Source organism: Elephantulus edwardii, unplaced genomic scaffold, assembly GCF_000299155.1.
Source record: "Elephantulus edwardii isolate Elephantulus edwardi_28Jun2011 unplaced genomic scaffold, EleEdw1.0 scaffold00016, whole genome shotgun sequence".
Classification (NCBI taxonomy): Eukaryota; Metazoa; Chordata; class Mammalia; order Macroscelidea; family Macroscelididae; genus Elephantulus; species Elephantulus edwardii.
In genome coordinates, this window is record NW_006399766.1 from 17,623,260 (window position 1) to 17,636,406 (window position 13,147).

Consider the following 13,147-nt stretch of genomic DNA (forward strand, 5'->3'; position numbering starts at 1 on the left):
TGTTTGTTTTCTTAGAACATCTTCAAAAGAATTTTGACAGACTTAAAACTTTCAGGGAAACCTTCCCGCCTCCCCAAAAAAGTATTAAGTGCCCACAAGGGCAGTTTCTAGAAAGAATCTTCTCCGAGTTAAAAACAGAAATAAAAGCACACTTAAAACGTGTTACCAGGAAGTGATTTTGACTTACATATCCACACAACACTGAGGCTTTACTGCACCTGTAGCATCAACGACAACATACTTATTTGGAGTAGTACACAAAACTGAAAGAAAAAGTCACAACGGCCATTAGTGGTTTCAAAAACTTTCGTTTCTACAAGTCTTAAATTAGTAGCGACTAGTTAGAACCCACCAGAGACCCAGGAGACTCACCTTTGAACTTTAAGGCAAACTCATAGGGATTATAGAGAGTCAACACCTGCTTATGTGTTGACTGATCATCTGCATAAAATACTAACTCAGTGGGAAACACGAAAACAGGAAGATTCCCTTCCACAAATTCTGGTTGTCTTTTTGGTTGATGCATTGGCACTGAATCCCCCTCGCTGTGGCTTCTGTTTGTACAGTCTCAAATCTACTTTGGACTTGGTTTAGCTTCAGTTAAAAACTCCAAAACATCTTGGCAATCTAGAAAGAGGAGGAAGAGAGAAAGAGGAAAAACTGTATTATGCTCATTTTCATTAATCTACCGCCCTGCTATCGATTAGGCTGCCTTCAAACATGCCTCCAAATACTTTTTCCCCCCTCTAACTCTTTTAAACATGACTTTTGACCTCTCTGCTTGCTTGGCTTCTTTTACCAAATTAGGGGAAGGGGGAAAGGAAGGTGAATATGCATGTTCCTTTGTCATTCAAGATTTTGACCTATGATAAAATTTAATAAATACTTGAATAAATTAGTAATAACATTTTCTACCTCGAGTCAACCACTAGCTTTTCAAGAAGTGATCTTTAAAGTGTTGTTGTTGTTGTTATGTGCCGTCGAGTCACTTGCGACTCATAGCGACCCTATGTACAATAGCCCTAAACCCTGCTCTATCCTGTGCCAATCACACTGTCTCTGACACACCCATCCTGATTACCCCAGTCACTGAATCAATCCACCTCATAGAGGGTCTTCCCCTCCTGCGCTGTCCCTCTACTCTACCCAGCATGATGTCCCTCTCAAATGACAGGTCGCTCCTTACAACACGTTCAAAGTATGTCAGACGAAGCCCCAGAATCCTTGCCTCCAAGGAGCCACCCGGTTTAACCTTTCCAGGATGAATCTGTTTGTTTTCCTAGCAGTCCATGGTATTCTCAATACTCTTCTCCAGCACCACAGCTTAAAGGCATCAATTTTCCTTCTTTCTCTCCTGCTCTGTCCCTCTGCCCTCCCAAAAATGATGTCCCCCAGATGCTCTGCGGGGAAGGAGGGACAATCTCCTCCTGTACCAGTCAGATCTGATTTGACGGTACACTCACACAAAAATAATAATAAAAAAAATGATGTCCCTCTCCAAGGACCTCTATGCAACATGTCCAAAGTATGTTAGACAAAGCTTCAGAATCCTTGACTCCAAGGAGTAGCATGGTTTAACCCTCTCCAGGATGAACCTGTTTGTTTTCTTAGCAGTCCATGGCATATTCAATACTCTTCTCCAACACCACAGCTCAAAGGCATCATCCTTCTTAGTCACTGTCTAGCTCTGATACATAGCAAGTGATGGCAAAGACCATGGCCTGTATCAGCTGTACCTTAGTCTCCAGAGTGACACCATTACTCCTCAGTACTTTGAAAAGGTCCCTAACAGCAGACTTTCCTCTCGCAATACGTCTTTTTATTTCCTGAATGCTGGTGCCAAGAGTGTACACTGTGGAGCCAAGCAAATGAAAGCTGTGAACAATCTCAATCTCGTCACCATCCATCCCAATGCTGCAGACTGGCCTAGTGGTGAGAATCTTTGTTTTCTTGATATTGAGCCTTAATCCATATAGCAGGCTGTAGTTCTTGACCCTCTGCAGCAAGCACTTCAGGTCCTCCTCAGTTTCAGCAAGCAGGGTGGTGTCATCGGCATAACACAGATTGTTGATCAATCTTCCACCAATCCTGGTGCCACACTTCTCATAGAGCCCAGTCTCACGGTTAATCTGTTCTGCATATAGGTTGAAAAGGTATGGAGATAATGCCAGGGATGTGTTAACACATCCCTGGCGTTACACCCTTCCCAATTTTGAACCATGCAGTGTTTCCTTGCTCTGTTCTGACACACAGCCTTTGCATAATTAATGAAACACATTCCTCTAGTATTCTCTGCTTTCAGCCAAATCAATCTAACATTAGCTATAATATCCCTAGTACCATGGCCTTTTCTAAACCCAGCCTGCACTTCAGGCAGTTCTCTGTTGATGTGCTGTCCCAGTCGTTTTTGGATAATCTTTAGCAGAATCTTGCTTGCATGTGATATCAATGATATTGTTCAATAATTTCCACACTCTGTTGGAGCACCTTTCTTTGGAATGGGAACAAATATAGATCTTAAAGGCACATACTATTAAACTTTCAATTTTAAGAATAGATTAAGTGTTGTCACAAATGGATGTATAGCAATCACAATTCATAAACCACAAAAACTAATAAGACAGGTTAGTTTGCATAGTCTATGTCACAGTTGTCTGCTAGTTAAGGAGTGGGTGGCTAATTCTGCTTCCTAGTCTGTCTTAATCTGGTAGCTAGCTCTACTGAAACCTGTCCACCATGGGTGACATTTCTGGCATGTTGTCTCAATATAGCAAATTGAGGTAAAACAGCAGGCCTCTGAAAACACTATGGACAACAGAGGAACACAGGTATTTATAGTATTAGTAGAGCCCAGATTGGAAGTCAATAAAAATAAGGAGAAGCCATTGTAAACAACCTTTAATAGTTGGAACATGGAACGCTTCACGAATTTGCGTGTCATCCTTGCGCAGGGGCCATGCTAATCTTCTCTGTATCGTTCCAATTTTAGTATATGTGCTGCCGAAGCGAGCACAATAGTTGGAACATGGAATGTACAAAGTATGAACATTGGAAAACCAGAAGTTGTGAAAAATGAAATGCATGAACAACATTATTCTAGGCATTAGAGATGTACTGGATTGGCTTTGGCCACTCAGAATCAGAAAATCACACGGTATACCATGCTGGGAGTGAAAAACATCTATAGTTCTACCTTCAAGTACAATGTTTTGAGTGATAGGATATTATCCACACACACATTCAGTACCTTATCTGTGAACTAGATAATTACAAAGCATACTATTCTTGGAATGAAAAACAGAAGAATGGTGTTGCATTCATAGTTAAAAAGTCAACATAAAGTTCTATCCTGAAGTACAATGTGAGTGATGGGATAATATACACACAAAGGAAGACCTGATAATACGACTATTAATCAAATATCTGCACCAACAGCTAAATCCAAAGAGGAGGAAATTGAATGTGCAGTGCAAAATTGACCAAACATGCAGTCAAGGTGTGTTTATAATAACTGATGACTGGAATGTAAAAGTTGGAAACAATAAAGACAAAATGGTGGCCAAGAAGTACAGAACTGGTGACAGAAATGTGGTTGGAAATAGGATGATTGAATGTTGTACATTCCATGATTTATTCGTTGCAAATACCAATTAAAAAAAAAACACAAAACACAAATGGGCTGCGTAGGAATCAAACTGACTACATTGGTGGAAGGAAGTGCTGAGAAGGTCAATCAATATCAGCAGTCAAAACCAGGCCAGGTGCCGATTGTGGACTGGACCACTCATGGGTAAGTTCCAATTGAGGCTAAAGAACATGAAACAATTCCATGAGAAGCAAAACATGATTTTAGATCTATTCCACATAAATTTAAATCATCTTAAGAACAAGTTTGAAATATGGAAAACCAATGATCGAAGAAAACCAGATGAGTTGTGGGATGTTATCAAGGATATTATCCATGAGGAGGGCAAAAGATCATTACAAAGACGGAAGAGAAAAAAAAAAAAAAAACACCCGAAATGGATGTCAGGAGAGACGGCACTAGAGTTCGAGAAGCCAAAACAAAGTGAAGTGATGCTGAGGTAAAAGAAGTGCATAGGAGATTTCAAAGAGCAGCTCAGAGAGAAGAGAAAGTATTATAATGGAATGTGCAGAGAGCTGGAATTTGAGAATAAAAAGGGAAGAACTTGCTTTACATTTCTCAAGCTAAAAGAACTAAAAAAAAAATCAAGTCTTGAGTTGCAATACTTAGTAATGTTATAGACAAAATCTTGAATGATCTAGGAAGTATCAAAAGAAGATGAAGAGAATAGAATCATTGTACCAGACAGAAGTGGCGAGCACTAAAATCTTGGTCCATATGATAAGAGCACGGAAGGCCCCAGGAAATGATGGGGCATTAATTGACATGTTTCAACTAACAGATGCTGCCCTGGACATGCTCACCAGTCTATGCCAGAAAATTGAGAAGGCAGCTGTCTAGTTGTGACTGGAAGAGATCTATATTTGCTCCTATTCCCAGGAAGGATGATCCAACAGAATGTGGAAATTATCAAACAATATCATTAATATAACATGAAAATAAAATATTGCTGAAAATCATTAAAAACGAACTAGAATGGTATATAAACAGGAAACTTCCAGGAATTCAAGAAGGGTTTAGAAGAGGCTGTGGCACCAGGGATATATCACTGATGTCAGATGGATCCTGGCTGAAAGCAAGAAATACCAGACGAATGTTTATTTAGGTTGTATTCACAATGCAAAGGTATTTGACTATGTGGATCATAACAAACTATGGCTAACATTGAGAAGAATGGGAATCCCAGAACATTTCATTGTGCTCATGCATAACCTAGACCTAGACTAAGAAAAGGGTTGTATCCTCTCTTCATATCTATTCAATCTGTATGCTGAGCAAATTATTCAAGAAACTGGACTCTATGAAGAAGAATTTGGCATTGGTATCAGAGAAAGACTCATCAACAGCCTATGTAGTATGCAGATGACACAACCTTGCTGGCTAAAAGTGAGGAGGACTTGAAGCACTTGTGACAGAAGATCAAAAAGAAAAGAAAATTTTAACCACTGAACCAATAGGTCAGGAGATTAACCGCACTGGGAAAGTCTGCAGTCAAGGTTCTCTCCTAATTATTGAGGAACAATGATATCAGTCTGAAGACTAAGGTCCACTTGATTCAGGCCATGGTCTTTTCAATCAATTGCTATGCATCTGAGAACTGGACAATGAATAAGGATGAATAAGAAGAATTGATTGATGCCTTTGAGCTGTGAGTTAGGATGGTGGTGGTGTTGTTAAGTGCCGTCGAGTCGTAGGTGACTCATAGCAACCCTATGAAAGAGAGTCCTCGACACTTGCGTGACTTCCATCCTCTCTCCAGGTTCACAGGGTTTCCGGAGGCAAGCTATTATGGAAGTGGATGCCACTCCTGCTTCCAGGCTTGTTTTAATTGGGGAGCTCCACCAAACACTGTTGGCCATGGGTAACCATTAACGCATTTAGCACATCAACGCATTTGATTTAGGGTAAGAGTGCTAAATATCCATCCTACGGACTGCCGAAAGAACTAGCAAATGTTTTGGAAAAGCAGCCAGAGTGTTCCTGGAAGCAATGGTGAAGCACTCATCGTGCTGGGAAAGGTGGAGGGTCGGCTAACAAGAAGGAGACCCTCAATCAGGTGGTGACACAGTGACTGCTGTCATGGGCCCAAGTATGTCAGAGATGATGAGGATGGCACAGGAATAGGACAGGGCTCAGATCTTTTCTTAGGGCAACTCCACGACACCTAACAACAACATGCCACAGTCGACTCGATGGCATATAACAACAACATGGGAGCAAAACATTTAATGCCTTCACACAGCATAGGAAGCATCAGCCCTGGTGGCACAGTAGTTTAAAGAAGTTGGCTTCTAGCCAAAGCAACAGTGGTTCAAATCCATGTGACTGGCAGCTGCCATAAAGCTTTACAGCCTTTACCCTAAGTGTTGGCAGTTCTGTTCTATAAAGTTGCTATGAGCTGCCATCGAACTCACAATTAGTTTTGTTTGGCACCATGGATAGGAGAATTCACTTAATCATTTTTATGTTTCTCCTCTATTGAAAGCCAAGCCAAGCTGAAGTACCCTGAGAGGAACCTGCATATACAAACTTGCTAAGCAATGCTTTGTAGTTGTTTTTGTTTTTTTTGGGTTGTTTTTTTTTTTTTTGAGGGGGGTTATTTTTCAAATCGGATCTGACTGATACAGGAGGAGATTGCCCCTCTGTCTCCAGCAGAACATCTGGTGGATTTGAACCGTGCAGCTTCTTGCTAGGCCACCAGAGCTCCCTTAGCTTTGTCGTTTTTATGAAAATTCAAAGTTCCTAAGGGAGCTTTGGTGGCTTCTTGTTGTTATGTATCATCAAGTTGACCACAATCTATCGTGACCCTATGAACAATGGCGCTGAACCCTGCCCTAGCTTGAGCCAGCCTCACTATCTCAGACACACCTGATCCAATTGTCACAGTCACTGAGTCAGTCCATCTCACCTGGTGGCGTCTTCTGCATGACCCTCTACCCTTCTGAGCATTATGCCCTTCTCCAAGGACTGGTCCCTCCTGGCAACATGCCCAAAGTATGTGAGACAAAGCTTCAAAATCCTTGCCTCCAAGGAGCAAACTCAATTCACCCTCTCCAGGAACTAGTTGTTCTCTTGGCCGTTCATGACTCTTGAACATACTATGGACTGCCAAGAGAACAAACAGGTCTGTCCTGTCTGGTGGTTTAGTGTCAAGGAATTGTGCTGCCAATGCAAAGGTATGTGATTTGAACCCACCAGCTGGTCCATAGGAGAAAAAAGAACAATCTCCTCCCATGTGATTTATCACCTCTGTAAAGCCACTGCTGGGTCAGGTATGGGTCAGTTCCTACTTGATGGTACACAACAACAACAACAAAAGACCTCTTGGGGAGAATGGGTGGCCTAGTGGTAAGAATCTGCACTGCAATCCCAAAGGCACGTGGTTTGAATTCACCAACCAGCTACTAATCTCCTCCCATCCGATTTACTGCCTTTGAAAACCAGCTAGAGGGTCAGCTATCAGTCAGTTCTGACTGTATGGCACACACTACACAGTGAGTAGGGAGTTCTGCTGTCAACCTAAAGGTGAGCATTTCAAATCTACCAGTTGCTCCATGGGAGAAAGATGAGTAATCTCCCATGTGTTTTACAGCCTCTGAAAACCCAGTGGAGGGTCAGCTACAAGTTGATTCTGACTTGACAACAATGAGTAAGGGAGCTCTGGTGGGAGCATCCATAATGTGTTGCGTGTTACACTGCGAAACAAAAGGCCTTGTGTCTCCTGAGGTTCAAATGCACAAGCACTCTGTGCAAAGATGGGCAGTCTCTTCCCATTAAGATCTACAAGCTTCCATTCACACAATGGAACACTGCGCTGCATTGAAAAACAAAGAACTCATGCAATATTATTCAAAGTGGGTGACCCTGGAGGACATTATGCTGAGTGAGATATCTCAGTCACCAAAGGACAAATACTGCACAGTGCCACTGTTGTAGAATGGGACTGACATCAGGGTTGGGGTGAGACTGAGAAATATTGGATAAATTATGTATACTGCCTGGAAACAGATGAGGGAAAGAACAGTTTAAAAACTATGTAGGATTGGGTATTATGGTTATCACAAGAGTCCAGAATAAAGGTTACCTAGTGGAGTGTACTGGGAGTTGGGGGGTGGGAATTGTATACCAATGAAGGAATTTTTCTTTTACTTTTCAAAGAGAAGAGCGAACTGGAGGGGAGGGGTGGGCAGGGAGAAAAATGCAACAATGAATGAATGGAAATCCAAAAATCTCTGTAAATGTTCATTAAAATTAATAATTTTTTTTAAAAAAAAAAAGGTTTACAAGCTTCAGAAGCCCAAAGTAGGGTCACTCTGAGAACAGAATCAGGAGCAGTGAGTGGAGACGGCCACATGAGAGCACTTCACGGTGCCTCCACCTCCCCTCATCCTCACTGGCCCACAGGTTTGGTAAGAGCCACTGTCTCCAACACTTTACATGCTTTTTTTTCCCCTTCTGGGTTTCCTGAATATGTTCTACAGAGTTGTGGCTGGACGAAACCTGATTGATAAGTATGATGTTTCTGTTTATTTCCTAATTGAATTTTCATCAACATTCTTCTGGAGCTCACACCCTCGGGCGGGGCTTTTTTTTTTTTAAATAAAATGCAACAGCTACAACATTCATTCGTAGGAAATAATTTTATTTTCATCCTGTGGCTCACTCACAGATTTCAAACAGGCCACAAGCCATTCCATACTTGTACACATTCAAGAGATCTTAACAAACATATTGCTGGGTTTTATCAGAGCCACGCTTGGCCTTGGGTTGAAGGCACCAGTGGCTTCAAGGACAAAAGTGCCCTCGGGCCTGTGGCCCTCGAGCCAGTCTTTAATTGTTTTTGTTCAGACATTCCTCTAGGTCGTATAGCCCTGGTGTACAAGTTGCCGTCCCAAGGTCACTTGTGGTTGCTGTGAGGCTGAACACTGTGACACAGATGTGACAAATGCGTTAATGGTTGGCTACCCAGTGTGGACTGGAGTGGGGTGGAGCTCCCCGATTAAACAAGTGTGGAAGGAGGAGTGGCGTCCACTTCCATAATAGCTTGCCTCCGGAAACCTTATGCACCTGGAGAGAGGATGAAAGGCACCCAAGCATCAAGACTCTCCTTCATAGGGTCGCTATGAGTCGCCTGCAACTCGACGGCACTTAACAACAACATTGGGGCTCAAGAGCTGTGACTCAGGTTGAAGAAGCCTTTCCAATCTCCACCAAATATGTTTTCGTTTTTGTTTTGGTTAGGTGCTACTGAGTCAGGTCTGAGTCACAGCGAAACTCTGACCAGTCCTGCACCTTTCTCACAATCACCACTATGTCAGAGCCCACTGTCACAGCCACTCTGTCAATCAGTCTTACTGAGGATCTTTCCTCTTTTTTTTTCCTGATCCTCTACTTTACCAAAGCTAATATGCTTTTCCCTTCTTGATAACATGTCCAAAGTGCAAGAGCTTCTATTTATAGTCATGTAGTCAAATGTGTATTCCTTTCTTTCAAACAGAAAGGGCTATGTCAGGAGATCAGATAGACAAGGATGAAAAATGCACAACTGCCCTCACTCAAGGTACCTTGATTATAAGACACACCACAGTCCATAAAGTTCTAAACTATCAGAAGACCACATGACGAAGTCGATCCGGGATAGAGGCCAAGCAATGATATTTGAGGTGGTCCTTTAAGCACTAAAGGGCACACACATGTATGTGTGATGGGGGCAGGGAGGGCATCCAGAGCAAAGGAAGAGCAGATGCAATGGCAGATCCTATCTAACCCAGGCTGTATCAGACCACCATTCTCCTTTTGCCCAAAAGGCTAAAGCATCCAGGCAGTTCAATCGAGTGTTGCCTTTACTTTGTATATTTCAATGAGCTACAAGGGTCTTTAGAGATCACCTATGTGTATGGACAGTTTTACTAGCTAACATAGGTATAAGTCATAAGACTACAAACTTTAAAAATTATGTATTTTGAATGATTTCTGTATGGAAAGTTCTCAGCACTTATTGAGAGCCAGGTAATGTTCTATTTGCTGTTACTGGTATTATTACTAGTGACGAGACTAGACTGAAGGAAAAAACTAAAGCAAGCTCGCGTGCCTAATAGTTTATTATTCTTTTCACTGTATCAAATTGTTCATCGACTACAAGAAAATTAGGATTATTCTGGTTAGGATTGCTACCTGCTATGGACTATGTCATGACCACCAGATAAATCAGGATTACTCTGGTTAGCACTGCTACATGCTATGAATTATGTCACCACCACAAGATAAATTAGGAGTATTCTAGTGAGCAGTGCTACATGCTATAGACTATGCTGCCTACATGAGAGCTCCTTAAGATTATTCTGGAAAGCACCTGATTAAATGAGTCTGGTTTTGAATTGGCAATGCTCTGAGTCAGGATCCCTAATGGTGCTACGAGTAAAGCACATGAATAGGACTATTTTTTTGGCTGCTAACCAGTCGGGGATTGCTGGTGGCCTAGTAAGGAGCTGTGCTGTCAACTTGAAGGTAATCTGTTCCAATCCACCAGCTGCTCCCTGGGAGAAAGATGGGCAATCTACTCCCATGCAATTTGTTGTTGCTGTTACGTGCCGTCGAGTCGTTCACAGCAACCCTATGAACAATTTACCGCCTCTGAAAGCATGCTGGAGTGTCTAGCTCCAACTGCACATAACCACCACCACTACTAAAAGGTCTGGGGGTTGAAAACTACCAGCCACTTGTGGGAGAAAACTGATGGTCAGCGTCCATAAAGATGTATAACCTTGGAATCCCTAGTGGGCAGTTCTGCGCTGTCATACTGGGTAGCTATGAGCCAGAATCAACTTAAGGTTTTGGTTTGTGGGTTTAGTCATTCATTAAAGGATACCGAGTGTGCAAGGCTGCGAACCTAAAGGCTAATAATTTGAACTCATAGCCCCTCCACAGGATATGTAAAATCAACAGCATGGGTATGTAAAAATCATACATATTTTAAAAAATCATGTATGTAAAAGGTTTTCTTTGAAGCACTGAGGATTGAGTAAAATATTTTACGTGAAGCATGTAGAACAGAGTTTGATATTCATTAAGAGTTAGTTGTTACTGTAGCTGGTAGCCAAAGACTAGAAATGTCCATTAGGTAAATGTCCATTCACTGGAATACAAGCTATCAGAAAGTAAAATTAAGCTTTTGGGTAATGATTCCAAGCTTTATGGTTGAGTATTGAGAAAAGTTAAGTACAGAAAAATATGCTATTAGTACGGAAAAGAAAGATTTAAAAAAAAAAAAAAGATAACCTGTTTGCCTGGATTTGGGTAAAATAAGGGCGGTCTAGCAGTAAGGAGTTGAGCGGCCAAGCCAAAAGACATGCAGTTCAAATCCAACAACTACTCTGTCAGCAAAAGATGGGCAAGCTCCTTCCTGTCGTGCAATTTACTGCCTCTAAAGACCCACTGCCGAGTCAGCTGAGTTGATTCTGACTTGACAGCAATGAACTGAGTTTGTTGAGGAGTAAAATATCTCTAGAAGGATACCCAATAAAACAACATTGGTCACTTCTGGAGAGGCAGCTGTTCAGTGACAGGGAGGGGAGGGGGAGTTTGTTCTGAACAGCCATTTGGAGTTTTTTTAACTTTGAAAGCCTGTGAATACCCACTCTGGAGAATTCAATTAAACAACTCCGCTAGGGCCTAATTTGAAAGGGATGCCAGTTTTGAAATGCAAGAAAGGATTTAGAAAGAACATGTGGGAAAGTCTGTTAATTAATTTATCTTTTAACAAGATACTGAAAACCTTCAATTGTGTGTTAAATAGAAGTTCTATTATTCAGAATCATTTTCTTACATGCAATAGAAATTCATTACAAAAAGAAAGACAAAGATGGGACAATGTCTTAATCCAGTACCATATTCTGCAAAAAGAGGAGTATGAAATGGTTAGTCAAACACACATAACTCTCTATTCAAACTTGAAGGGATGAGAGGTGTGTCAGGATAGGCTAGAGTAGAAACTTGGCTGTGAATGATGGCTTCACAGGAATTCTTTTTACTTTGAAGTTTTCACTATACAATTTGAATATGAATACATTTTCCCACGAACCATGAAGAAGTTGTCAGTCTCCTCGCCACCATTTGTTACAGACTGAATCATAATTCCCAAAATTATGTGTTGGAATGCTAACCCCTAGTCTCTGGCCACATCTGTCCTTGAACAGTTAACGGTCTCCTCTCAGTTTACAATCCTGCCTCCCTGGTTTCCTCTCTAGGAAATTTCACTGCTTCTCAAGTTTTTAAAGGATGGGTGAAAATGCAAGTCAACTTAATACACATTGTCTCAATCTCGTAACAAGTTAAAAAGCAAAAGACAATTCATTTCATTAAGTGAAATGCACATACCTGCTTTTCCTGATGATGACTTAGTAACTATGCTATTGTTAGGAATTGAGTAGAGTACAACTCCTTTTTTTAACTTTTTTAGTACAACTCTTATGAACACCAGATCTGAACCCTGTGCTATCCTGTACCATCGTCACAATCTCTGGTATACTCAGCCCACTGCTGCAGTCACTGCGTCAATCCATCTTGTCAAAGGTCTTCCTCTCTTTTGCTGATCCTCCACCTTTCCAAGTATGATGTCCCTCTCCAAGGAACAGCCTCTTCCAGCAATATGCCTCAAGTATGTGACACGAAGTTTCATCGTCCTTGTCTCCAGGAAGCACTCTGGCTGCACTTTGTTCTCTTGGCTGTCCATGGGATATTCAGTACTCTAATCCAACACCAGAACTCAAAGGCATCAATAATTCTTCTGTCATCCTTAGTCACTGTCCAGATCTCAGCAGCATCGCAAATGACTGAAAAAGCCATGGACTGAATCTTAGTCTTCCAACTATCGTCACTGCCCCTCAGTAATTTGGAGAAATCCCTGACAGCAAACTTTCCCAATGCAATATATCTTCTAGTTTCTTAAATGCTGGGCAAGGGTGCTGACTGTGGATCCAAGTAAGATGAAATCATCGATGGATTCAATCTTTTCTCCATCTATCATGATACTGCTTATTGATGTCAGTAAGTATCCACATTTTAAAAAAACAAAAAAAAACAACAACACAACTGAAGTAAGACTAAAACAGTGTTGTCTGGTAATTCCAACCCAAGGTGACTCTCAAAATGACCACCTCAAGAACTGCCCGACAGGGTTTCCTCTGGTGAAATGGAACAGAAGAAGCCCCACCTACCCACCATGCCACCAGGGCTCCAACTATTCATTAAGGCATATAAATAAACGAAGCTTGACCCCTTCTTCTCTGCGGCATTTCACACTCTTCAAAACCGAGTTCAAGTTCCACATCCAAGCAACCATTCACAACCACTCTGGTCTCCACAGACCTTGATGATTTTATGCTATTGTTTTACAATGTTGTTGTTATGTGCCGTCGACTCATAGCGACCCTATGTACAACAGCCCTAAACCCTGCTCTATCCTGTGCCAATCACACTGCCTCTGACACACCCATCCCGATT

The 13,147-nt window shown here is 41.6% G+C and overlaps 1 protein-coding gene across 1 annotated transcript in view; it reads right to left on the reverse strand.

The window, feature by feature from the left end:
• The window catches only part of MOSPD1 (motile sperm domain containing 1), a 42,922-nt gene that overhangs the window by 11,597 nt on the left and 18,178 nt on the right, over positions 1 to 13,147 (reverse strand). The window contains exons 2-3 of the mRNA XM_006881813.1: positions 373 to 627; positions 188 to 263 (exon numbers count right to left, since the gene is read on the reverse strand). Coding sequence (XP_006881875.1) covers positions 188 to 263; positions 373 to 526 — 230 coding nt within the window. The 5' untranslated portion in view covers positions 527 to 627. The remainder of the gene's footprint in view (positions 1 to 187; positions 264 to 372; positions 628 to 13,147) is intronic.